At 62.9% G+C, this 22,237-nt stretch overlaps 5 protein-coding genes across 16 annotated transcripts in view; 3 read left to right on the top strand and 2 right to left on the bottom strand.

The window, feature by feature from the left end:
• Positions 823-7,949, top strand: CPNE7 (copine 7). 5 transcript variants are annotated; one of them, XM_021408817.1, is made up of 16 exons: positions 823-1,197; positions 1,721-2,163; positions 3,344-3,526; positions 3,597-3,671; positions 3,896-3,970; positions 4,181-4,264; positions 4,336-4,425; positions 4,512-4,610; positions 4,849-4,935; positions 5,024-5,083; positions 5,195-5,328; positions 5,453-5,507; positions 5,600-5,651; positions 5,739-5,872; positions 5,955-6,191; positions 6,293-6,524. In XM_021408817.1, the coding sequence occupies exons 2-16, from the start codon at positions 1,939-1,941 to the stop codon at positions 6,425-6,427; spliced, it is 1,725 nt and encodes a 574-aa protein (XP_021264492.1). In that variant the 5' UTR covers positions 823-1,197; positions 1,721-1,938; the 3' UTR covers positions 6,428-6,524. The 5 variants fall into 5 exon arrangements, with proteins under 5 accessions (XP_021264492.1, XP_021264491.1, XP_021264490.1 ...); XM_021408816.1 differs by having other exon boundaries at positions 5,955-7,949; XM_021408815.1 differs by having other exon boundaries at positions 4,336-4,935.
• Positions 8,028-10,277, bottom strand: LOC110404479 (sulfotransferase family cytosolic 2B member 1-like). Of its 2 annotated transcripts, none has more exons than XM_021408820.1 (6): positions 10,089-10,277; positions 9,055-9,263; positions 8,848-8,974; positions 8,680-8,774; positions 8,431-8,611; positions 8,028-8,355 (listed from the first exon to the last, which is right to left on the bottom strand). In XM_021408820.1, exons 1-6 carry the CDS (start codon positions 10,225-10,227, stop codon positions 8,240-8,242), a joined length of 867 nt encoding a protein of 288 aa, XP_021264495.1. In that variant the 5' UTR covers positions 10,228-10,277; the 3' UTR covers positions 8,028-8,239. The 2 variants fall into 2 exon arrangements, with proteins under 2 accessions (XP_021264495.1, XP_021264496.1); XM_021408821.1 differs by having other exon boundaries at positions 9,055-9,364; positions 10,089-10,227.
• On the top strand, positions 10,322-14,923 carry DPEP1 (dipeptidase 1 (renal)). 2 transcript variants are annotated; one of them, XM_021408818.1, is made up of 11 exons: positions 10,322-11,021; positions 11,410-11,573; positions 12,566-12,698; positions 12,778-12,910; positions 12,987-13,137; positions 13,223-13,292; positions 13,379-13,555; positions 13,628-13,712; positions 13,788-13,863; positions 13,993-14,128; positions 14,374-14,923. In XM_021408818.1, exons 1-11 carry the CDS (start codon positions 10,905-10,907, stop codon positions 14,554-14,556), a joined length of 1,425 nt encoding a protein of 474 aa, XP_021264493.1. In that variant the 5' UTR covers positions 10,322-10,904; the 3' UTR covers positions 14,557-14,923. The 2 variants fall into 2 exon arrangements, with proteins under 2 accessions (XP_021264493.1, XP_021264494.1); XM_021408819.1 differs by having other exon boundaries at positions 10,323-11,021; positions 11,413-11,573.
• On the bottom strand, positions 15,479-20,690 carry CHMP1A (charged multivesicular body protein 1A). Its single transcript, XM_021408715.1, has 7 exons — positions 20,608-20,690; positions 20,411-20,430; positions 19,565-19,642; positions 19,056-19,202; positions 18,511-18,639; positions 17,946-18,133; positions 15,479-17,360 (listed from the first exon to the last, which is right to left on the bottom strand). Exons 1-7 carry the CDS (start codon positions 20,612-20,614, stop codon positions 17,339-17,341), a joined length of 591 nt encoding a protein of 196 aa, XP_021264390.1. The 5' UTR covers positions 20,615-20,690; the 3' UTR covers positions 15,479-17,338.
• CDK10 (cyclin dependent kinase 10) overlaps positions 22,063-22,237 on the top strand; it is a 5,117-nt gene continuing 4,942 nt past the window's right edge. For 2 of the 6 annotated variants that reach the window (XM_021408710.1, XM_021408709.1), the window contains exon 1: positions 22,063-22,233. In XM_021408710.1, coding sequence (XP_021264385.1) covers positions 22,123-22,233 — 111 coding nt within the window. In that variant the 5' untranslated portion in view covers positions 22,063-22,122. The remainder of the gene's footprint in view (positions 22,234-22,237) is intronic. The other 4 variants (XM_021408708.1, XM_021408712.1, XM_021408711.1 and 1 more) reach the window with 4 other exon arrangements.

Here is a 22,237-nt window from a genome sequence, read left to right on the forward strand (position 1 = left end):
GTGTGGGTCCCCACTCCTGGATGTTGGTGGGGAACAGCCCGGGGCTGTGCTTGCTGCTGCTTGCCGCTGGGTGGAGCAGGGTCCCAGCCCCGGACCGCTCGGTGCAGGGTGGCATGCAGGGTGACGTGGGCGCTGCCCAGGTGCTCCCTGTTCAACTCCTTGCACTGTTCCCCTGAGCCCATTTCTTGCTGGAGAAGGGCCCCGGGGCTCTGCCCGGCTCCTTGGGGCTGTGCCAGCCGTGTCGCTGTGTGCTGGCTGGGCACGGTCACGGGGCCGTGGGCTCCTTCCCGCTCCGGGGAGCCCCGGGCTGGCTAAGCAGTTCTGGGCTGTGCCGCAGCGTGGCTGCCCGGCCGCGTGACTGAGCCATCAATTGATGAGCCGTGCGATGGCAAACTCGGGAATGGCACCAGCGATGCCCTCGGGTGCGGGACCACGAGTGGGGCCCTCAGATTGGTGCTGCTGGGTGAACCCAGGGTGTGGGGCCGGGGGGCGAGCTGCAGGGTGCTGTGCTGCTGCAAGGAAGGAGGGTGGCCTACTTCTGCCAGGCAGCAGGGGATTAGCTCCCGCAGCCCAGGGCCCTGCAGTGCCCTCCCGCTCGTTAGCCCTCTCTGCATTTTAATCCCCTCTGAATATGGGCTAATTATATCCCCCTTCACAAAGCCGCACTGACAGCGCCGCAGTGCCGGAGGGATGTGAGGGGTGCAGGGGAGCCCCGGCCTGGGGGGGCGTGGGGCTGTGGCACCTGGTGACCCAGCATCACTGGGACAGCTCTGCCTGTCCCTGCAGTGAGGGTGGCTCTGGGAGGGAGCACAGAGGGACGGGGCCGCGTGGGATAGGGATGGGCCTTGGGCACCTCGTAGGGGGTAGTGATGGACCACGGGGTGCATGGGGTGAGAGCGGGGCAGGGCAGGGGAGGAGGCTGGGGGTGATGCTGGAGCTGTGGCACGTGCTGTGGTGCTGCCAGCTGTACCAGGGACCCCTGGCAGCCTTGGTGCCCACGGGCGGGCTGCGCTCCGGTGCCGGCAGCGAGGCGGTTAACGGAGATTGTAGTCTCCCTCTTAGGGCTCCGCTCCCGAACTGCAGCTTGAGTCAGTTGTGTGGAGGTGGCAGCGGCGCAGCTCCGGCTGGCACGCGGCTCCGGCTGGCACACACCGGCCCCAGCCCTCGTCCGGCAGCGCGCTGAGCCCCGGCACACAGGTGAGGGGGGGGCGGGCAGGGCGGGGGCACCGGGATCCCTCTGCCGGGGCACGCACAGCGGTGTCGGGATGCTGGGGAGGGGATGGTGCACACCAGGTATGTGAGCCGTGTGCCGGGCAGAGCGTGGCCCTACGTGACTTCACATGGAAACTTCGGCCGGGTGGCAGTGGCTCCTGGCACGGGATGGGTGCGGTGGGGAGGATGCTGCGGGAGGGTGGCACCGGGCAGAGCCTGGGTGCTGTGACTGGGAGCGACGGGGATGGGATGGAGGAGAGTGGGAATGGGGATGGAGGAGGCACAGTGAGGATAGGATGAGGATGAAGGGGATGGGTTGGGGATGGGGTGGTAGAGCCGGCGCTGCAGCATCGCCAGGCTGAGCCCTGCCAGCATCCAGGTGGAGAGTGGCTTTGTGTTCCCAGTGGGGCAGAATTCTCCCGACACCCTAGCATGCCACTAGTTCTGCATGGTGACAGTAAGATGTGGCCAACTCTGGTTTACCTCACGGTGTCCTGACACCTTGCAGGGCTCCCCAGGACCACCGGGACCGGCCACTTCACCTCAACGAGTCCGGGGAGTCCCCAACACCCACCCTGCCCTGGGAGCCTGCTGATTCCCCAGCAGCACCCACCGGCTCCCGGGCTCCATCCCCACGCCTAGCACTGCGGGGCCTCGTGCCCCGGGCAGGACAGGCACCTGCCCCGTGCACTGACACTGAGGCTGCAGGGCCACCCCGTACCCCGCATGCCCCTGGCCCACGGAGCCGCCTGCCCCCCGTCGCGCCCGGCCGCCCCCCGCACCACGGCCACCATGGGCGAAGCGCCCGAGCCGTCCTCGCAGGCGTCGCTGGCCGTCCTCTCCAAGGTGGAGCTGCGGGTGAGCTGCAGGCACCTCCTGGACCGCGACACCCTCAACAAGTCGGACCCCTGCGTCCTGCTGCTCATGCAGTCCCAGGGCCAGTGGGTGGAGGTAGGCAGGGCACGGGCAATGGGATGGGGATGGGGCAGGGACAGAGCTGGGGTGGGTGCGGTGTCCGTGGGATGGGAGCCAGGCGTGAGTTGTGGGGCACGGCGCTGGCACAAGCTGCGGGGTGCAAGGTGCAGGGCTCGGGGTGGGGTGAAGGACGTGGGGAGCAAGGTGCAGGGCATGGCCCCGTGGTGGGGCACTGTGGGATGCTCGGGCGGTGCGTGGGGACAGCACAAACAGCACAGGGCTTGGCTCAGAGCGAACTTCCCGGAGCTCTGTGGCTCTGGCAGTGCCCAGGAATGGCGTGCCCACAGTGCACGGGTCCTGGCTGGTTCCAGCGGCTCCACGCTCACTAATCAGTGCTGCTCAGCCAGCAGATTTAACACTAAACCCCTCTGCATGTAATTGACTCTGTGAGCTGGAGCCGGAGCTAAAGCAAGCAGTGGGGGACCCTCGCTGGGATGCATCCCCCTGTGCAAGGTGCAGCTCTCTCCTGTGCCCAGCCCCTCTCCTGCCGGCTGCTATCTGGGTTCAATTAGCCCAGGGCAAAGCACGACACAGAGCACGAGCATCCCTGTGGCTGCAGCCCCACTGGTATGAGGTTCGCCCTGGAGGGTGCAGTGCCCCCAGGACCCAGTGCTGGCACCCAGGGACATGCCTTACTCCTGCGCCAGGCACGGTGTTGCAGTGGTGTGCTTTTGCCACGGGATCAGTGTGAGCAGAGAAATGCTTGTGCATGGATTAATGGTCCAGCCGGCAGCTGCCTGTTGTCCCTGCATCCCCACTGTTCTCCCTGTGTCTCCATGTCTCTGCACCCCTATGCCACCATATCCCTCTGTTCTCATGTTCCTGCACCCCTGTGCCACCACGTCCCTCTTTCCCCATGTCCCTTTGTTCCCTGTGCCCACACCCCAGCTCCGGGCAGCTCCCCCCGCTGCCTCCAGCCCTGTGCCTCACAGCCCCAGCGCAGCACATCGTGCACTTGAGCCAATTGAAGGCTGAATTGCACTGATAGGAGAGTGGCCCATAATTGCCTCTACTGAGCAAATCCCAGCTCATCAGGAGAAGTGTTTTCTGGAGGTTCTGCGGAACCGTTTGAGGAGCCCACGGCCGCGCAGTCTCCGCCCCACCACGCCGGGGCCCAGACACTGGGGCCGGGCTGGAGTGACCCCGTGCCCCGCAGGTGGACCGCAGCGAGGTCATCAAGAGCAACCTGAACCCCGTCTTCGCCAAGATCTTCACGGTGGACTACTACTTCGAGGAGGTGCAGAAGCTGCGCTTCGAGGTGTACGACAGCCACGGGCAGGCCGGCGTGGGCACGCACGACGATGACTTCCTGGGGGGCATGGAGTGCACCGTGGGGCAGGTGAGCCCCCGCCGTGCTGGCCCCCGCCACCTGCGGGCTGTGTCCGCGCTGAGCCCGTCCTGTCCGGCAGATCGTGGCGCAGAAGCGGGTGACGAAGCCGTTGTTCCTCAAATACGGGAAGTTTGCGGGGAAATCCACCATCACGGTGAGTGACATGGGGCTGGGTGTGTGCAGGAACCGAGGTGCGACGCTGCGGTGGCATCAGTCTGGGGAGCATGGGTGGCTCGGAGCTGCGGAGCTGGGAGGGCGTGAGGCTGGGACAATGCGGTGGTGCTGGGCTGGGTGTGTGGTGACACCAAAATGGGGCACGGGACAGGGAGGGGAAGGATGGAATGACTCTGAGCTCCCTGTGGCTGGGTGTCCTGGCAGGTCATCTCCGAGGAGATCTCAGGGAACAACGGCTACGTGGAGCTGGCCTTCAGGGCCAAGAAGCTGGATGACAAGGTGAGCAGCCTGTGAGCAGGGCAGGTGGGGGGGGGGGGGGAATGGGACGAATGAGATAGGTTAGGTGGGATGGGATGGATGAGACAGGATGGGTTGGATGGGACGGGATGGATGGGTTGAGGTGGAATGGATGGAATGGGTTGGATAAGTGGATGGGTGGATGAGGCTGCTTGTTCTCTGCTCTGATGGGCCCCATCCTCTTTTCTCCAGGACCTTTTCAGCAAGTCTGATCCCTTCCTGGAGATCTACCGCATCGACGACGACAGCAGTGAGCAGCTGGTGTACCGCACCGAGGTGAGGCTGGCTGGCTCCGTCCCACAGCTGCCCCATAGATGCCCGGTCCTGCTGAGCCCTCTCGCCTCCAGGTGGTGAAGAACAACCTGAGCCCCATCTGGGAGCCCTTCAAGGTTTCTCTGAACTCCCTCTGCAGCTGTGAGGAGAAGAGGAAGCTGAGGGTGAGGAAGGGTGATGGGACCCTATCCCCGGGCAGGTGTAGGGGTGGGGGCATGCAGCTGGGCAGCGCTGACCCCCACCCCCGTAGTGCGTCGTGTGGGACTACGACTCACGGGGAAAGCACGACTTCATCGGCGAGTTCTTCACCACCTTCGAGGAGATGCAGAAGGCAATGGGGGAAAACAAGGTGGGGACATGGGGACGTGGCCAGCGGGGTTGGGGTGCAGCCTTTGGGCTTGCCGTCGGCCCCTATTCCAGGAGGCACCTCCCAGATTCTCCACTGGTTTCTCTTTGGGGAAGGGATGGATAGGCCTGCTGCCATCAGCCCGGGCTGTGGCATGGGGCCGGGGGCTGTGGGGCCGCAGCACAATGGGGCTGGGGGCTGTGGGGCCGTACCCGGGCAGCGCGGGTGCCGCATGCTGCAGGTGCAGTGGGAGTGCATGAACCCCAAGTACAAAATCAAGAAGCGCAACTACAAGAACTCGGGGGTCGTGGTGCTGCTGGACCTGAAGGTGAGCGCCCACGTGTCGTGCTGAGCTGTGCTGTGCCGCACCAGGCTGCTGCTGGGGCACCGGTGGCTGACATGGGTTGGTCTGACAGATCCACAGGGTCTACTCCTTCCTGGACTACATCATGGGCGGCTGCCAGATCCACTTCACGGTGAGCACTGCTCCATCGGGGCCGGGGCCACACCACGATGCTGGGAGAGCTGCTCGGGGCCGCCCCTGCCTCCGGGGGCACCGGGGACCTCACCGACACCCCCTGCACCAGGTGGCCATCGACTTCACAGCCTCCAACGGGGACCCCCGCAACAGCTGCTCCCTGCATTACATCAACCCCTACCAGCCTAACGAGTACCTCAAGGCGCTCGTGGCGGTGGGCGAGATCTGCCAGGACTACGACAGGTGGGGGGACCCCAGGGCCAGGACACTGCGGTGATGGCCACCGTGGGGCTAGGACACGCAGGTGGCACCCCTTTTGGTGCTGGCATCCACCAAGCTGGGGCTCCACAAACCCCTTCCCTTGCAGCGATAAAAAGTTCTCCGCTCTGGGCTTTGGTGCACGGATCCCCCCCAAGTACGAGGTATGGGGCTGGGGCCCCTGGGATGTGCCAGGACCCATGGGATGTGCCCATCCTGCTGCCCCCCAGCCGCCCTCACCCCTCTGCCCCCTCAGGTCTCCCACGACTTCGCCATCAACTTCAACCCCGACAACGACGAGTGCGAGGGTGAGCGCAGCCCCGTAGTGTGGGTGCCCGATGCCATCCCCGCACCCCCCAGCCGTGCTGGCACCCCCTCACCCCGCACCCCCGCAGGCATCCAGGGCGTGGTGGAGTCCTACCAGAGCTGCCTGCCCAAAATCCAGCTGTATGGCCCCACCAACGTGGCCCCCATCATCTCCAAGGTGGCCCGCGTGGCGGCGGATGAGGAGCGCACCAAGGAGGCATCGGTACGGCCCCGTGTACGCGTTTCCACCCGTGTGCATGGGGTGCGCGGCACCGGGGGTGTCCCTGATGTCCCTTTGTCCCCAGCAATACTTCATCCTGCTGATCCTGACGGACGGCGTGGTGACGGACATGGCAGACACGCGGGAGGCCATCGTCCGCGCCTCCTACCTGCCCATGTCCATCATCATCGTGGGGGTGGGCAACGCCGACTTCACCGACATGCAGATCCTGGACGGCGACGACGGCGTCTTGCGCTCCCCCCGGGGCGAGCCCGTGCTGCGCGACATCGTCCAGTTCGTCCCCTTCCGCGAGTTCAAGAATGTGAGTGGGTCCTCCAGCGCTCCTGTTCCCCCCACCCTGTGCCCCCCGTGCTGGGTGCCACTGACATCAGCTCACCCATCCCACCCCACCCTGTCCCACAGGCGTCCCCGACAGCGCTGGCCAAGTGCGTGCTGGCCGAGGTGCCCAAGCAGGTGGTGGAGTACTACAGCTACAAGGCCTTCCCCCCGCGCTGCCCTCAGCCCCACACCCCTGACTCCAGCCTGGGCTCGCCCTAGTGAGTGTGCCTGTATGGGGATGGGGACAGCCCCGGTGCCGCCACAGGTCACTGTGCCATGCCGCGTGGGGTGGCCAGGTCCCCATGTCCCCGCTCGGTCCCCTGCTGTCCCCGTTGTCCCTGTGCTCCGTGCTTGTCTGTCTGTGTGTTGTTTTGAGGCTGCATGACGAACCCATCCTTGGGCCAATAAAGCAAGCTGCCCTTTCCCTGTGCCATCTGCTCTCTGGGCATCGGCACCCACGGAGCGCTGCTGCGTCGCACAGAATCCACAACCGTGGGCACTCCATGGGGTGCTGGGATGGGGGGATTCAGCCCACTGCTCTGCCTCGGTACCCCACCCGTGGGCACAGCCCCATTCTGCAGCAGGGAAGTGGGGATGGAAGGGAACAAAAGCTGAAAGCAGCCCCCAGCTGCCCAGTACCTGGCCACATCTCTCATTAGCGGGGATTTGTCACTTGAAAGCCACCGGCCGCTGAATGAGAGGTGGCAGTGCTTTGTAGCTGCTGTACTTTTTTGCTTTCAAGTTGTGCTGGTGCTGCCCCACTGCGCGGCCTCGGCAGCACAAAAATCCAGGGCATGGAGGCAGGGAGAGGTACCCTCCTGCACGATACCTCTGCCGTGTGCCACGTGCTGTGTGCTGGGCCACGTGCCTTGTGCCATGGCATGTGCTGTGCCATGGGCTGCCTGCTGAGTGCTGCTGTGTGCCATGCGCTACGGGCCATGCACTATTTACCATGTGCTACATGCCATGTGCTATTTGCCATGCGCTATGTGCCGTGTGCTATGCACTGTGTGTCGTGTGTTATGTGCCCTGTGCTGTGTGCCATGTGCCATGCTCTATATACCATAAGCTAAGTGCCATGCTCTGTATGCCCTGCACTATGTGCCATGCGCTGTGTACTGTGTGCCATGTGCTGTGTGTCATGTGCCATGCGTGGTGCCACCGCTGTGTGCCCCGGGCCCTGCCTTGGGTGTCCCCGCTGGGGCTGTGCTGTCCCCTGGCAAGGAGTTGGCACAGGGCTTGTCCTCGTGGCCATGTCCCTGTCCCAGAGCAGGGACAATGCTGGCAACGGGCAGAGCGCGGTGCCCGATCCGTCATATTTATAGCTCCTGATTCATCCCTATCAAGCCAGAAAACGGATGTCGCCATAGAAACCCGTTGGGGCTGCAGCTGTGTTCGGCCCTCGGTGCGGGCAGGGGGGGCTGAGCCCCCCACCAGGGCTGTGTCCCCCCTGTGGGTGTGAGGTGTGCGCTGCCGCTAATCAATGTTTAATTGATGGGGTTAATGACTGGCATTTCTTGTGCTTTATCAGCTCTTCGTAAGGCCGCTGCTGGCAGTGCAGCAGTACGGCGCCGCTGGGGGGCACGGGTACAGGCAGCCCCTGGGGCTGGGGCAGGCGGTGCTGCAGGGCACGAGGGCAATGAGGGGGTGCTCTGGGATGGGGTCCCGTGGTGACGCTGTGGATGTCCCGGCCATTCTGCCACGGCCGCACCCAGGTAATGGCCTAGGATGGGTCCCCACCCCAACAATGCCGCCACTTCCTGGCGCCAGAGCACGGCGCTGCCCGGCCCCCACCCTGGGAATGTGCTGCCGGCAGGGGAATGGCAATAAATATTTATTCTTTCCCAAGTGAGGCCGCGCTCCCCACCGCGCTGCAGGAAGAGAGGGGTCGGGGGGTCACGGCCACCGGGGGACAGCAGCCATGGGGACGGTGGCGGCGTGTGGCTGGGAACCCCTCCCCGCCATGGGGCACGGAGCCGCCGCTCCCCATCCCTGGGACGTGCGCCGCGCGCTGTGCGGGCTGCCCGTCCCTCACCCCATGGCCCAGTGAGCGCTCAGCTCGGCATCACGCATCTCCTCGTGGTACACGCGGTCGAAGAGGGCGTTTTGCGGCGGCGAGAAGTGGGAGCGCCAATCGCCCACCATGCCTGGGGGACGGCAGCGCTGGGACCGGGCCCTGGCGACGCCGGGGTGCCCGTCACCGTGCCCCACGCACCCCTCACCTTTGCGCATGAAGCGGCCCTGGCTGTGGTCCATGATCTCGGGGGGGATCAGGGTGTAGTTGGCCATGGCGTTGTCCCGCATGGCCGCGAAGCTGCAGTGCTGCTCCAGCGCCAACAGCGTCCGCTGATCCAGCGCAACGCCCAGGAACGCACTGAGCTGCTGCGCTGCGCCACGCAGGTCCTGGGCACGGAGGGTGAGATGGGGGACGGGGGACACGGGGATGGGGGACATGGGGAAGCGGGGCTCACCTGGTGCAGCTCCTCATAGGTGATGTAGATGATATCGAGGAGCTGCCGCTGGCCCAGCCAGCCCTTGACATGCTCGAACCAGGAGCCGTAGTGTACTGAAGGGATGCAGGAGGTGACGGGGGCCAACGGCCGCCCCCAGCACAGCCCCCATGTCTCCCCAGCCCTTACCTTTGCCCTCGAGGAACTGCTGGAGGAAGGCGTCAAAGGAAACGGGGTCGGGCAGGAACTTGGCCAGGCGGTGGAAGTGGTAATAGGAGACCACCACGTCCTTGGGGTTCCTGGCCACGTAGATCACCTGGGGGGGGGACACCTCAGGCTCAGCTGCCCTGTGAGCTGACAGACCCACAGACGTGGGCTGTGCCCACAGACCCTCACCTTGGCCTTGCTGCCCTGCAGCCGGGGGCCCAGCACGCGGGCGGGCAGGTGGCTGGTGATGAGGCGGTGCGTGGCTGTGTCCCGCAGCGAGCTGCGGAAGTGGATCTGCTCCAGCCAGGGCGCGCGCTCCCAGTTGGGGATGGTCTTGGCTGGCTGCGCATCCCCATGGCTGTACAGCAGCGTCAGGATCTCCTGCATCCATGTGGTGCCTGGGGAGGTTGCCGTCAGGGCACCCCTGCCCTGCATGGGGCAGCGCGGCACGGCACAGCATGGCACGGCACGGCACAGCTTGATGCAACATGGCCTGACACTGCATGGTATGGAACAATATGGCACAGAGTGGCACTGCATGGTATTGCTTGATACAGCACAGCATGGCACTGTATGGCACGGTGTAGCTCAGCGTGGTATGGCAGAGATTGGCACAGCACGGCATTACTTGATACAGCAAGGCATGGCATGGCACAGCATAGCACGGCATGGCACAGAATGGTATGGCATAGCATGGCATGGCACGGCACAGCTCGGTATGGCACAGCATGACACAGCACTGCGTGTCTTGATTTGTCACTGCATGGCTCAGCACAGCCTGGCATGGCTCAGCACAGCAGTGTCACGTGTTGCAGTGCACCACGGCACAGAGCAGCGCAGCAGGGCATTGTGTGCCGTGGCACAGCACGGTGCAACGTGGCATGGGACACAGCTGGACTGGCAGCGCAGTACAGGAGCGCTGCCCTTTTGTAGCCCCCACTCACTGCTCCGGGCTAGGGGTGGGGATGTGGCAGGGACAGGGCTGCAGCAGGGGGAGGCATGGGGTGGCCATCCCCTCCTGCGTGGTGGTGGGGCCGGGACCCCCAGCTGTGCAGTTGCACTGGGAGGGGACAGTTGTTGTGTGGGGCTGGCCCCGCTCCCGGCCCCAGCCCAGCCACGCAGGCAGTGCCGGGGTCCAATGATGGCGAGGGCTGAGTCTCAGAGCCCCCCATCCCCTCCACAGCGTCCCCAGCCCTGTCCCCTCCCCACCCGCCGCCACTCACCCGACTTGGGGTAGGTGACGATGACCACATCGGTGTCACGGAAGGGGAAGTTGGTGGCAAACTGCAGGGACTCTGCGGTGTGGAGGTGCCCGGGCAGCGCGATGCCAGCGAAGGTCTCCGTTACCTCCAGGCGCTCCATGACCCGGCTGTGCCAGACGTGATGGGACGGCGGTTAAATAACTGCAGAAGAGGAAGCCTGAGCGGCAGACAGAGGGCGTGGGGTGGGGCCTTCCCCGGGCCCCCCCTCTGACACATTCCTGGCAGGGGGCCGAGGGCGGCTGCGTGGGGCCAGCACGAGGGGAGCGTGGCCATGGGGATGGGGCTGCGGGGTCGTCCCGGGATGGGGCCACCATGGGGAGCACGTGGCTGAGCCAATGGGGAATGTGGGGAGCGCTGGGGGGCTGCAAGCCCCCATGGGGTGCACGGGAGCTTCGTTGGCCCCGTGAGTGACCCCTGTGCCATGGGGTGCCAGCCCTATGCCACGCCCCATACGTAGGAGGCCTTGGTGCCCCATGGCTGTGCTCACAGTGCTGCAGAGATGTTTCCAGCCCGGACACCCCAGGACAACGATCTGGGGATGGTTCTGCTCCACGTGGCCCCACACCGCTCCCAGCACTCAGCCACCCCAGTCCCCAGGGCCGCCCATGGCCCTGTACACAGGATGTGCCGCAGAGTGGGTGTGTGCCTCAGTTTCCCCCCACGGCACCAACACCGCTGTCCGTGCCACCCCACCGCTGTCTCCCAGCCCACGGAGCCAGATGGCCCAGGCACAGAGCTGTGGGGTGCCCTGGTGCTCAGCCCCCACCCGCCGCCACGATGGGGGCTGGCTCTGGGGTGGCCGGAGCCCGTTCCAGCCCCAAGCAGCACGCAAGCCGGAACACATATTTCAGAGCCACAACGGGGAGCAGCTGCCCGAGTGTCCCAGGGCTGGCGGTGAGCTGGGGACAGGGGTACCAGGCAGCATGTCCTGCCTGACCCCATGGCATGGGGGGCACAGGGCTGGGGGTGCTTCTTTGGGGCTGGGGGTGCCGGGCTGGGGCTGGGGGTGCCGGCACAGGGAGGCCGAGGCACGGATGGGAGCAGCACTTTTTCCCAGCAGAAAAAATCTGTGCTGTGTTAGAGGGGCCGGGAGCGTAACCACAGCTATGCGCGTCCCCGTGTCACCCCGCGCTGCACTGCAGAGGCCGTCGCGGTGCCCGGGCACTGCTGGGGTTGGGGTGCAGGGTGCAAGGGTGGGTTTATGGCCCCGGTGCTGGTTATTGATTTACCACGGGGAAGGGCAGCAAGCAGTGTGGGAGCACTCAGCGGGATCCCACGGCAGCAGGGGAGAGATCTCGTCCCAGCGCCGGCGCCCCACTCGAGGATGCTGCGCGGGAGCGTGCTGCTGCTGTGCCTGCTGCTGCCGTGCCTGCTGCTGCCCTGCTCAGGGCAGCAGTTCCAGCAGGAGGCCGAGCGCATCATGAACGCCACGCCGGTCATCGATGGGTGAGCACGGCCACGCAGCCGCTTCAAAGCTTGCGTGGCACTGCGGGACGGGCTCTCGGTTCCTTGAGAAATCCCCAGCACAGAAAGCCCCATGGACCTGCCGGGGGAATGCCTGCACCAAGCACCCAGGGGACACCACGCGGGGACGGCGCTGCCCAGGGAATGCCCGCACCGAGCACCCTGGAGATGCGTGGGAACGGCCCTACCGGGGGATCCCGTGCGGTACCTGGGGCCGTGTGGTCAGGGGGATCCCCAGCAGCCAGGCCAGGGGTGGTGCTGGGAAGCATGGGGTCAGGCTGCCCCAGGGGAAGTCCTGCGGGATCGTGTCCTTAGGGATGTCCCAGCCCTCTGCCGTGCCACCATTCCTGGTGGTGCCCCCACGGGTATGGAGCTGTCACACAGCCCAGAGCACCCCAGACAGTGGGAGTGGAGCTTTGGGAGCCAGGGGATGTGAGGCTGTGGGAGCCCCAGAACTTCCCCAGTGATGTTGCTGGGTCTGTAACAACACGCGGTGGTGGTGGTAGTGGCGGTGGTGGTGACATCTCTGGGCAGGGACGTGGGGCTGGAGTCATGCAGGGGGCGAGGAGTGGGTGGGGATGGATGGGTGGGGCTGCATGGGGGGATCCCAGCAGGGGAACCGCACTCCTTCTTCTGGGCAGCTCTTCCTGGTGGCACAGATGGATGGGTGGGACAGACCCTGGAGGGACAGACAGATGGATGGAGGGAGGGGCAGGAAGAGGGAGGGACAGAAGTGGAGGGAGGAAGGGAGGGGCAAAGGGAAGGGAAGAGGGAGGAAGGGGAGGATGGATGGTTGGATGGGTGGGTGGATGGGTGTGGGATGGATGGATGGATGGATGGATGGATGGATGGATGGATGGATGGATGGATGGATGGATGGATGGATGGATGGCAATGCAGGCAGGCAGATGGGCAGCCAAGTGGTTGATTGGTTGGGCAGACAATCCCCTACTCCCACTTTCTCCCTGGCCCAGGCACAATGACCTGCCCTGGCAGCTCCTCAAACTGTTCAATAACCAACTGCTGCTGCCGGCATCCAACCTGACGCAGCTGAACAACACCCACACCAACATCCCCAAGCTGAACACTGGGCACGTGGGCGGCCAGGTGGGACAGCAAGCAGGGCACGGGCACCGGGACAGCCCCTGCCGGGGCTCTGGGCACTCACCGGTTGCCATCCCACCAGTTCTGGTCGGTGTACGTGCCCTGTGACACGCAGAACAAGGACGCGGTGAAGCGCACACTGGAGCAGATCGACGTGGTGCACCGCATGTGCGAGCTGTACCCCGAGACCTTCGCCTGCGTTGTTGACAGCGCAGGTGAGTGAGGGGCCGGCTGCGAGGGGCACAGGGTTGCTGGTGCCTGTCTGGCTGAGCGCCCGCTGTGCTCCTGCAGGCATCGAGCAGGCGTTCCGGGACAAGAAGGTGGCCAGCCTCATCGGCGTGGAGGGCGGCCACTCCATCGATAGCAGCCTGGGTGTGCTGCGCACCTTCTACCGCCTGGGCGTGCGCTACATGACCCTGACGCACAGCTGCAACACACCCTGGTACCCCACCGTGGGGACGTCGTTGGGATGGGGGTGCCGGGGATGGGGATGAGGCTCGGGGTCTGATGCTGTCCCGGTGGCACAGGGCTGACAACTGGCTGGTGGACACCGAGGAGGAGCAACCCGTGCACCACGGCCTCACGCCCTTTGGGAAGGTGAGCGGGATGGAGCCAGGTGGCAGTGCCATGGACCAGCCAGTCCCCAGTGTGCGGTGTCCTCACGCCTGTCCCCCTCCCTACAGCTTATTCTGGAGGAGATGAACCGCCTGGGCATGATTGTGGACCTGGCCCACGTCTCAGTGGAGACCATGAAGATGGCACTGAACGTCTCCAAAGCCCCTGTCATCTTCAGCCACTCCTCTGCCTACAGCATCTGCCCGCACGCCCGCAACGTGCCTGACGATGTGCTGCGGATGGTGGTGAGTCCATGGCGGGGGTAGGGGGGGGGGTCCTGCACAATGCCACGGGGCTCAGGGCCACCTCTCCCACAGGCCTCCACAGGCAGCCTGGTGATGGTCAACTTCTACAACCAGTACGTGACCTGCAACAACATGGCCACGCTGGCCGATGTCGCAAGTAAGGCAGCAGGCAGGGGTGGGGTGGGGGCACAGTGTCACCCCATCCCCTCACCCGGCCCCTCTGTGCCCACAGACCATATGGACCATGTGAAGAAGGTGGCGGGTGCCGATTACGTTGGCTTTGGCGGGGACTATGATGGTGTCACGGGGTAAAGCGGGTGATGGCACATGGGGAGCGGGATGGAGTGCCCAAGGGGTGACCCTGGGCATGGGGTGTCCCCTGGGGGGTGCAGGGTTGGGGTGCTGCCGGGCCGGGCTTTGAGCTGCGGGTGCCACAGGCTGCCCACGGGGCTGGAGGACGTCTCCAAGTACCCTGCGCTGGTGGCGGAGCTGCTGGCCAGGAACTGGACGGAGCAGGAGGTGAGCGCGGCGCTGGCCAACAACCTGCTGCGAGTGTTCAGGAGGGTGGAGATGGTGAGTGGGGCATGGGGAGATAGAGGGGGGCATGGGAATGGATGGGGCACAGGGATGCACTGGGAAGGGGTTGTGCATAGACTGGGATGCGTTGGCACATGGACAAATGGGACATGAGGATGCACAGAGCTCAGGGGAGCATGGGGACGTGCAGAGCAGGGGGTCTGGGCAGCAGCACAGAGATGCAAAAAGCACCATGTGATGCAAACAGCACCATGTGATGCAAACTCACCCCGGCCCCACAGGTGAAGGAGTCCCTGCGGGGCACGCTACCCCTCGAGGAGCCCATCGCCCTGGAGGAGCTGGAAGGAGAGTGCCGCACGACCTATGGCTACTCGCCCCCCCCCACCACCGATGCCGGCCCAGCCCTGCCCCTGTCAGCAGCACTGGTGCTGGTGCTGCCCCTGCTCAGCACCCTGCTGCCGTAGTGCCCACATCCTGCCCCATCCTAGCCACAAAATAAAGCCATCCTGCTCGGTGTTCGGGCTGTCACCGCACCAGGAGTGAGACATCACCGCAACAACACGCGGCCAGGGTGGCAGCGGGGCTGCCTCCGCAGGATGCTTACATTAATCATTAGCTAATTAATTGGCTACTCAATCATCTTCTTAGCAATTTCCTCTCACATTTGGGAACAGCGTGTCTTTGGAGCGGAGGCAGCTCTGGGCACCAGAAAAACAAGCTTGTGCAGGAGAGTCATCTTCCTGTGGCATTCACAATTTGGCTGAGGCACAGAGCCCTCTCTGCCAGCGGGGAGCGGGGAGGGGATGAGCCCCAGTCCCACCGGGATGGCACCCACAGGTGGCAGGTTCTGGTGACAGGTCTGTGTCCCCGGGGTGGGAAATGCCTGAGCTCACTTCGTGGAGCTGGGGGCTTCCCCTTGGCAAGCCCGAGCTTCTCCCAAGGGCCAGCGAAAGGCGTGGGGAAGAGTGCAGTGAGCTCAGCAGCCCAAAAACGAAGCTGGGAAAAAGGATCTAGAAAGGAGGCAGCCATCCTGGGCTCCCTGCGTCAGTGTTGGACGTGCCATGGCTGCGGCAGCCCCTGCTCGCCCAGTTCCCCCAGCACAGCCACAGGAAGGGAAGTGGTCCCTGTGGGGACGCGTCTGCTCGGTGTCCCTAATACATCAGGGGCCTTCTCCCAAGCCACCCCTGGAGGCTGTGACCCCCAGCAGGCGCTGGCTGCCCTTTCCCTGGGCAGGAAGGCTGCAGGAATGGGCCTCTTCCTCCTCAGCTCAGCCCCGCGGTGGCTGTGGATGCTCCGTCCACAACTGCAGTTGGGTTTTCAACCCACAGCAGGGAACAGGCACAGCCCAGAGCCCCTCTTCTGCCTCAGCCCCCGTGCACACCATGATGGATGTTCAGAGTGTTTATTCAAAACAGCATTCGGTAATCAACAGGGTTTTGGAGAAGATAAAAGGCAAACGAGACAAGCTTTAAAAAAATACCACCACAGATCGAGACACAGAGAAAAATCACATGGGAAGAGGGAGCGACTCCAGGGGCAGGGTCTTTCCGGGTCACGTCCCGGCCCCCAGCCCCACACACGGTGCCCACGCAGGGCCAGGAGCCAGCGGCAGTGCTGCTCCATGGTGCAGGCACCTCCCATGGCCTCCCCGTTACCACCCCGCGTCCCCACCGCGGCGCAAGAGGGAAGAAGGCTCTCTCGGTCACTAGCCACGTGCTGCCAAGGCCATTGAACTCAGAAAAAAAATAATCAAAGCAGTGAGAATTGTTTTTGTTACAAGCGCTGCGGTGTCCGTGACCCCGGCGCCGGGAGCCAGCATCGGAGAAGGGATGGAGCCGCCTGCCCTCTCACCACGCGGCCGCTGCAGCAGCCATGGCCCCACTCCCACTGCAGCTGTACACGACTGAAAGTTCCCATTACAGCCGATGAAGCAGAGCTGCCCCTCTGCAGCAGGGCTGGCTGCATGCTGCACGGCTCGGCTCCAGCAATGCAGGGCCAGGCAGCTGCAGCCCACTGATGGCAGCCTGGAATTCCGCTTTGTGAGAGACAAAGGAAACTTCATTTCCCTCCTGTAAGCTTCCCATCCACCCAGCGCCTTGGCAGTGTCCGGGAGTCATGGGAAAAGGGCACTGAAAACCTCAGCCCAGGGGAAGGCTCCGAGCAGCCGCGTTCCCTCTCACTCAGCCCAATGCAGGCAGCAGCTCAGGCACACACAGGATGCAGCAAGGTGGGGATAACAGAGGCAGCAGGGAGAGCCAGGGGCCGGGCACAGCACAGGGCTGCAGGATGCACACTCAGGGCAGTTTGGCATTTACACCAGCACGCCCACCCAGCAGCAGAAGGCCGGGATAAGCCTGCGGTCACCAAGGCTGGGAGCAGCTGCAATCCTCACCCAGCTGCAGGGCACCGGGCACGGACCAGGGCACATGGGAAGTCATGGCACAGAGAGCTCGTTGCAAAACCGTAGTGGTGGGAGGTGGTGGATGCACGGATTCGCACACACAGGCTTGTGCAGGGCAGGAGGAGAGTTTCAAAGGTCACTTTGTGGTCAAGAGAAGCACGGGGGGTTGGCCTGCCATGACGAGGTGAATGTGCAAGGAGAAGCCTGCAAGCAGAGCACCCACATATGGCTACGGACCGAGCAGGGACGGCTGGGCAAGAGTGCTGCTTCCTGCAAGGCACAAACCCCCCAGAAACACCACAGCCTCCCCCCCGACCTGCTGTAACTCTGCTCTGTGGGGACAGACGCTCGCTGTAGGTCCCCACTGAAGCGCTGCCCACGGCGCAGAAGCCCAAAGCCAGGTAACAACAGAAATGGGCTACACAGGGAGGAGGCAGGCAGCCAGCACCCCACAGACACCGCGACCCACCTCCAGAAAGATTCATTTAGTGTTAAATCACACTGCATCACGGGACACTGCGAAAAGCCAGCAGCAACCCTCAAATGAAAAACACCCTAAAATAAGAATGGGCAAAGTACTCGTCAAGCCCAGAGAAGGGCTGTCCTTGGCTCCACACCCCCTGTCGGGATCTCTGCCTGCTCTGGTCACTACTGCACCCCAAAAGAAGAGTCTGCGGGGAGGCGGACAGGGCTGGGGACACGCTGCTGCAGGAGGAGCCAGCCCTGCCCAGCCAGCAGGTCAGAGCAAGGACGTGGTAAAGGCAGAGGGGAAGGGGTCCTGAGTCCCTCCGTCCCCATACACCATACAACCAGCATGGCAGCAGTCCGCAGGGGTGACAGGAGATCTAATTCCGCAAGGCAGCCAACCTGGAAGGGAAAAGACAAGAGGAAACCGGCATGAAAGCAGCCTGGAACAGGCAGAAGGACCCACTAGCCAGGCCGTGCGGGACAGAGCTCCGCACAGAAGCCTCCAGAGGGACTCCGGCTGCAGCCTCATGGGGAGCAGCAGGGAGGGAACAGGGAGAGGAAGCTCATCGGTTCCTCCTGAGGCAGTTCCAGCAAAACAGCCTGTTCCTGGAGCTGATTGAAGGTCAGCATCAAGCGTTCCAGAGCAGTAGCAGCTGCGTGAGGCTGAGCACAGAGCAGGGGCAGACGGTTCTGCACCGGATTGAGAGAAGCCTGCTGCCGGGTGCCAGCAGCCGCCCCCGTCACTAGCCCTGAACAGCTACTTTGCCTGCCTGCCTGCACCCTGCCCAGGCCTCACAAAGCATCACGGAGGCTGCCTGGCAGATGCTGCAGGCTCTGGCTTGCCTAAGCTAATACTACCAAGGGGCTCAGCACCCACTCAGCCAACTACACTCCACTAATTTACTCTCTTCGCATTGGCGAGAGACCCTTGGGAAGAATTCAAACTGCTTCAACATAAGGTGAAGGACCTGGGAGAGAACAAACCTCCGTGACAGCTGGTCTTCCTGGGAGCGCATCGAGCTCTCCCCTACTGCTGAAGCACCCTCGGGGAGCTGGTTGAGCTGGTCCATGATCTCCAAACCATTCTCCTCTGCGATCTGCACGATGAGGCTGTCCACCTGCTCCTGTGGCGTGGTCAGTGTGGTAGCAGAGCTCATGGAGTCCTCCATGACCTGCAACAGAGACAGCCTGTCAGCCTACCTCACAGGCAAAGTCACTCAGCTCAGCATGGCTTCTTTCCCTCACAAATCAAGCTGCAGACCCCTTATTGTCACCAGCCCCTTCACCAGAACAGCGTCCATGGCCTCAAGCCTGACAGCAGAGCTGCAGCAGAAAGGGGAGAAGTGCAGTCCTCCACAGCTCCATCTGAGTAATCTCTAGCTGGGACAGCACCTTTACTTTTCTTCCCTTGCCCACTGGTTTGCCCCTTTACACAGAAAACACTTTCTCTGCTGGGCAGCAGCGCTGTGTCCTGCCCAGTGTCTCTCATGCACCTGAAATACAGAGCAGTCCCAGTCCACTCAGACCCCTCAAGGCCATCTCCACTTACCGATGTATGAACATCCAAATTCTGAACCTGCTGCTCGAACTTATCCATCACTGCAGACACCTTCTGCAGGTCCATGGAGCTCAGAGCTTTGTCCAAAGCCTTGGTCACCTGAGCCATGTTTTTCGTGACCTGCAAGAGGATATTGCTTCATGGATGCTGTCCAGAAGGAAAGTCATCCCTGCTGAGAGTAAACCCTTGGCACACAGCCCTAGGCAGAGCACAGCCAGAAGTACCACACCAGCCCTGCAGCTCCGAGCAGGATGGGTCCCAGCCCATCTCTCTACAAACACATGTGCAATAGCTAACACAGCAGGCATGCGCCTCCTTAATTAGAGCCCTAATAAAGCAGCCTGGAGAGCTCCCTGTGGGTATGTCAGAAGCTTCACTAAACTGAGAGTGACTGGGCTCACTGCAAAGCTTTACAGGATCCTCATCTGAGTACAAGGAAGTCCAAGGTTCAAGGCAGGTGAGAAGGGAGGAGCCAACACTCTACGCAGGGCACAGACTGCTCTCAGAACTCTGTGCTGAAGAACAGAGGCTCTTACCCCCTTCATTGTCACTGCTGTCTGCACCTTGGAGGCCACTGCATCCACTCGGGAAGCCATGCGGAGCCAGTTCAGCCCCTCATTCTTCTTGCGGATGGCATTCTCCGCGTAGACACGAGCACACTCCACATTCTTCTGCTGAAGGGCCTGGAAGAGCAAAGGGCAACCGCCTGCACCACGAAGCCACTCCATATTTATAAACAAGCACTCCCCTTTTCTGCCTGACAGACTTCCAGCAGGAAACAGCTCATCTGTGACCTCTGTAAACACTGAGCACACCCTTGGAAGGGAATTAAATCCCTCTGTGTCAGTGACACACTACATCTGCTCAGCAGATTCAAGATCTCAGGGTGTGACTTCAAACATACTGAGGGCAAGAGAAGAAACTGCCCCTTTTCCTTTTCCAGCAGCACATAGCTGGTGGGGCACAAAAGGAGGCAGGGTCTCCAGCTGCTCAGCACAGCATCCAGGGTGCCAGCATCATGGCTTTGTGACAAGCTTCCACCCACCTTCTTGACTTTGGCCTGCTCCGCCTTGGAGTCCTTCTCAGCTTTTTTGGCAAGCTTCTCCAGCTGCTTCGCTGTGAACTGTAAAGAAAGCTGCGGGTTAGCGCCAGAACACAGCAGGGATGCCAGCAGCAGCAGCACCTCTGTGGCACTGGCCGCTCACAGAGCACATACAAGGTGCCAACATGAGCTCTGTGAGCTGGCGCAGCTCCCTAGCTTAGCACGGATCCATCACATTCTGGGGAGGTGCCGGCTCCCTCCAGGGCTGCAACGCTGGTTGTACCAAGGGAAGCTCCCAGCGTGCACAGCGTGTTGGGGGCCAGTTCTCCCGCTGTGGAGATGGGGACAAGTTTGGCAGTGGTTGCCTAAGGCACAAGCTCGGCTGACGGGCTCCCTCTTTCCGCAGCAGCAAGCCAAACAGAGCAGCAGCAGCACACTGCAGATCTCAGCAAGCCAGGGTGTTCCATTCCAGTCAGGAAAAGTGGTAGCTCAGTTTGGTTTTTTTCAATGTGTGTATTACGATTACTCTTACACCCTACGCTCCCTTCCTCCATCAGACAGGGAAAACCAGAGCAGCGCCACCCGGAGGCCCTGTTCATGCCAACACCGATGGGACAGGTTCTCCTCCCGGGGATGGCTCCGCCACTGACACCGAAGCCCAGGCACCATGTCGGGGCGCAGGGCTGAGCGCAGCTGTGCCGGGCGAAGCCGCAGAATCGGGCCTCGCGAGGGCAGCAGGGCACACGGCGGAAGAGGACGGCCCGGACGCCGTTACCGGCCCCTGGTGACGAGGACGGCGCGGAGCGGCGGTACGTTACGGAACTGCCAGAGGGGCCGCCGGGCTCTCACCTTCAGCTGGAAGAGCGTGTCTGCAAGGGAAAGAGAGCACGGCCTCAGCACCACGACACAACGGAGCCAAGGCCGAGACAGGCCGAACCCAGAGCACCACGCCTCCTTCTATTCCGGGAGGCCACACAGCCCCCACGCAGCACTGCAGAACCGCGCCAGGCCCGCTACCGCGCAGCCCCCGCCTCACCACTCCTTACCGTCCATTCTGCCTTGCCGCCGCTTCCGGGTATCGCCGCCGCTTCCGGGTGCATCCAATGGCGCTTCCGGGGTGAGCGCGCCAACCTCTGACGAGAGCGCCCCCTGGCGGCGGGGCGGGCACGTGGGCAGGAATAGGGATGGAACGGCGGCCTCGTGGATGGGGTCGGGGCGTGGTGTGGACCCTGGGGTGGGGTGACAGAACTGTGCTGGTGACGTGCGTGTCGCCGGGACATCACAAAAGGACCGAGGCCACACCAGCAGCCATGGGGCAGCTGCTCTGCAGGGACATAAGCACAAAGAGTAATGGCGTCCCAGACTGTGTGCTGTGATGAGGACAGGGATTGGGATGGGGATAGGAATGGGGACAGATGAGGACAGGGGTGAGGACAGGAATGGGGATAGGGGAGGACAGGACTGCCTCTCCGGGCACACACAGAGCTGCTGCTTGCCTCAATCACTCGCCCTCATTTTGAACTCATTTCTTTCAAGATAGGGAAATTTTATTTCCAGCCTGGCAGAGGGAGAGATCAAGGAATGACACATCACAGGCTGCTGCTATTAACGTGCTATAAAATCTCTCAGATCTGTGATGTCTCGGTCTTTCTTCTGCCTGCTCACTGTCCCACAAAAGAGAGGACAAAATGAGGCACTTCCCATTGCGCCATGGTCTCAGCTGGTCAGGTTTTAACGAGCAACTTTATAAATAGCGAAGGTGTCTGGATATGGGGGGGACAGGTGGGCAGCGGCTCTCACTGTGCTTCTGAAAAGCTCTGAAGTTTCAGATTTATCTCCTTTCTTGTCAGGGCAGTCATGGAGCTCTTTGTTGTGTTGGATCCGCATGCTGCAGCAGTGTCTTGTTCCTCCTCTGCTCCTCTAAAGCAAATTATTGTGATCCCTCACTTTGGGCTTTTTTTCCTCTGTTCAATAGAGTCAGCGCAAGGCCTCACCAATCAGAACCAAACCGTTCCTACACCCCAGATTTCTGTGACGCCGCCCATGGATGAAGTTACTGAAGCAATGCCAGTGGAAGGCCCTCCCAGTGCCACCAAGGCAGCAGCCAGCGAGGGAGCTGGGATCAAGAGCAAGGAGCCGGCTAACAAGGGGACACCGTGACCCACAGACAGAGGCCCCTCGTTCCCCGCCGTGACTCCTGTGTGCTGATGGACAGGGAGACCACCAGAGCCTACCCTTGGGCCTGACCCTCCTCAGTTGGGGAGGTGCTTGGCCGCTGTGGGGAGCCGGGCAATAAAAGCGAGTGTTTGGAACGAGAAGGAGGTGGCTGGTGACAGAACGGCGATTCGGGGAGCGGGGTCCAGGCCCTGCAGGCCGCGCGTCGCCTAGCAACCGTTGCTTGGGCCCAGCATGAGCGGCAGGGCCGAACAGCGCATGCGTGACACTGGGGGGGGGGGGGTGTCGCAAGAGCGCATGCGTGAGGTGGTCGTGCTTAGCGTTGCGCATGCGCACTACTCGCATCGCAGTGGGCGGGAGGCGGTGTGCGCGTGCGCGCCTCAACCATGGCGGACGGAGACCGCGCTGAGGGAGCTTCGGCCGAGGGCGAGTTGGAACCGCTGCGGTTCCAGCGGCTGTGGGGAGACGGCTACTTCGAGGTGCCGGCGTCCGAGCGGGTGA

Source organism: Numida meleagris, chromosome 10 (genome assembly GCF_002078875.1).
Source record: "Numida meleagris isolate 19003 breed g44 Domestic line chromosome 10, NumMel1.0, whole genome shotgun sequence".
Lineage (NCBI taxonomy): Eukaryota > Metazoa > Chordata > Aves > Galliformes > Numididae > Numida > Numida meleagris.

What these genes read in the sequence shown, in the direction of transcription:
- CPNE7 (XM_021408813.1), top strand. Translation starts at nt 1,939, where the DNA reads ATGCCCCTGGCCCACGGAGCCGCCTGCCCCCCGTCGCGCCCGGCCGCC. An exon ending in CGGGGAAATCCACCATCACG is followed by an intron (nt 3,672 to 3,895) that starts GTGAGTGACATG and finishes GTGTCCTGGCAG; the next exon opens with GTCATCTCCGAGGAGATCTC. An exon ending in GCTGCCAGATCCACTTCACG is followed by an intron (nt 5,084 to 5,194) that starts GTGAGCACTGCT and finishes CCCCTGCACCAG; the next exon opens with GTGGCCATCGACTTCACAGC.
- LOC110404479 (XM_021408820.1), bottom strand. Translation starts at nt 10,227, where the DNA reads ATGGAGCGCCTGGAGGTAACGGAGACCTTCGCTGGCATCGCGCTGCCC. An exon ending in CCTATGAGGAGCTGCACCAG is followed by an intron (nt 8,612 to 8,679) that starts GTGAGCCCCGCT and finishes CTCCGTGCCCAG; the next exon opens with GACCTGCGTGGCGCAGCGCA. An exon ending in GGGCCGCTTCATGCGCAAAG is followed by an intron (nt 8,356 to 8,430) that starts GTGAGGGGTGCG and finishes GCCGTCCCCCAG; the next exon opens with GCATGGTGGGCGATTGGCGC.
- DPEP1 (XM_021408818.1), top strand. Translation starts at nt 10,905, where the DNA reads ATGGGGGCTGGCTCTGGGGTGGCCGGAGCCCGTTCCAGCCCCAAGCAG. An exon ending in CGAGTGTCCCAGGGCTGGCG is followed by an intron (nt 11,022 to 11,409) that starts GTGAGCTGGGGA and finishes ATCCCACGGCAG; the next exon opens with CAGGGGAGAGATCTCGTCCC. An exon ending in GCCACGCCGGTCATCGATGG is followed by an intron (nt 11,574 to 12,565) that starts GTGAGCACGGCC and finishes TCCCTGGCCCAG; the next exon opens with GCACAATGACCTGCCCTGGC.
- CHMP1A (XM_021408715.1), bottom strand. An exon ending in ACACGCTCTTCCAGCTGAAG is followed by an intron (nt 19,643 to 20,410) that starts GTGAGAGCCCGG and finishes CTTTCTTTACAG; the next exon opens with TTCACAGCGAAGCAGCTGGA. An exon ending in GAAGACCAGCTGTCACGGAG is followed by an intron (nt 17,361 to 17,945) that starts GTTTGTTCTCTC and finishes TTTCCCTTCCAG; the next exon opens with GTTGGCTGCCTTGCGGAATT.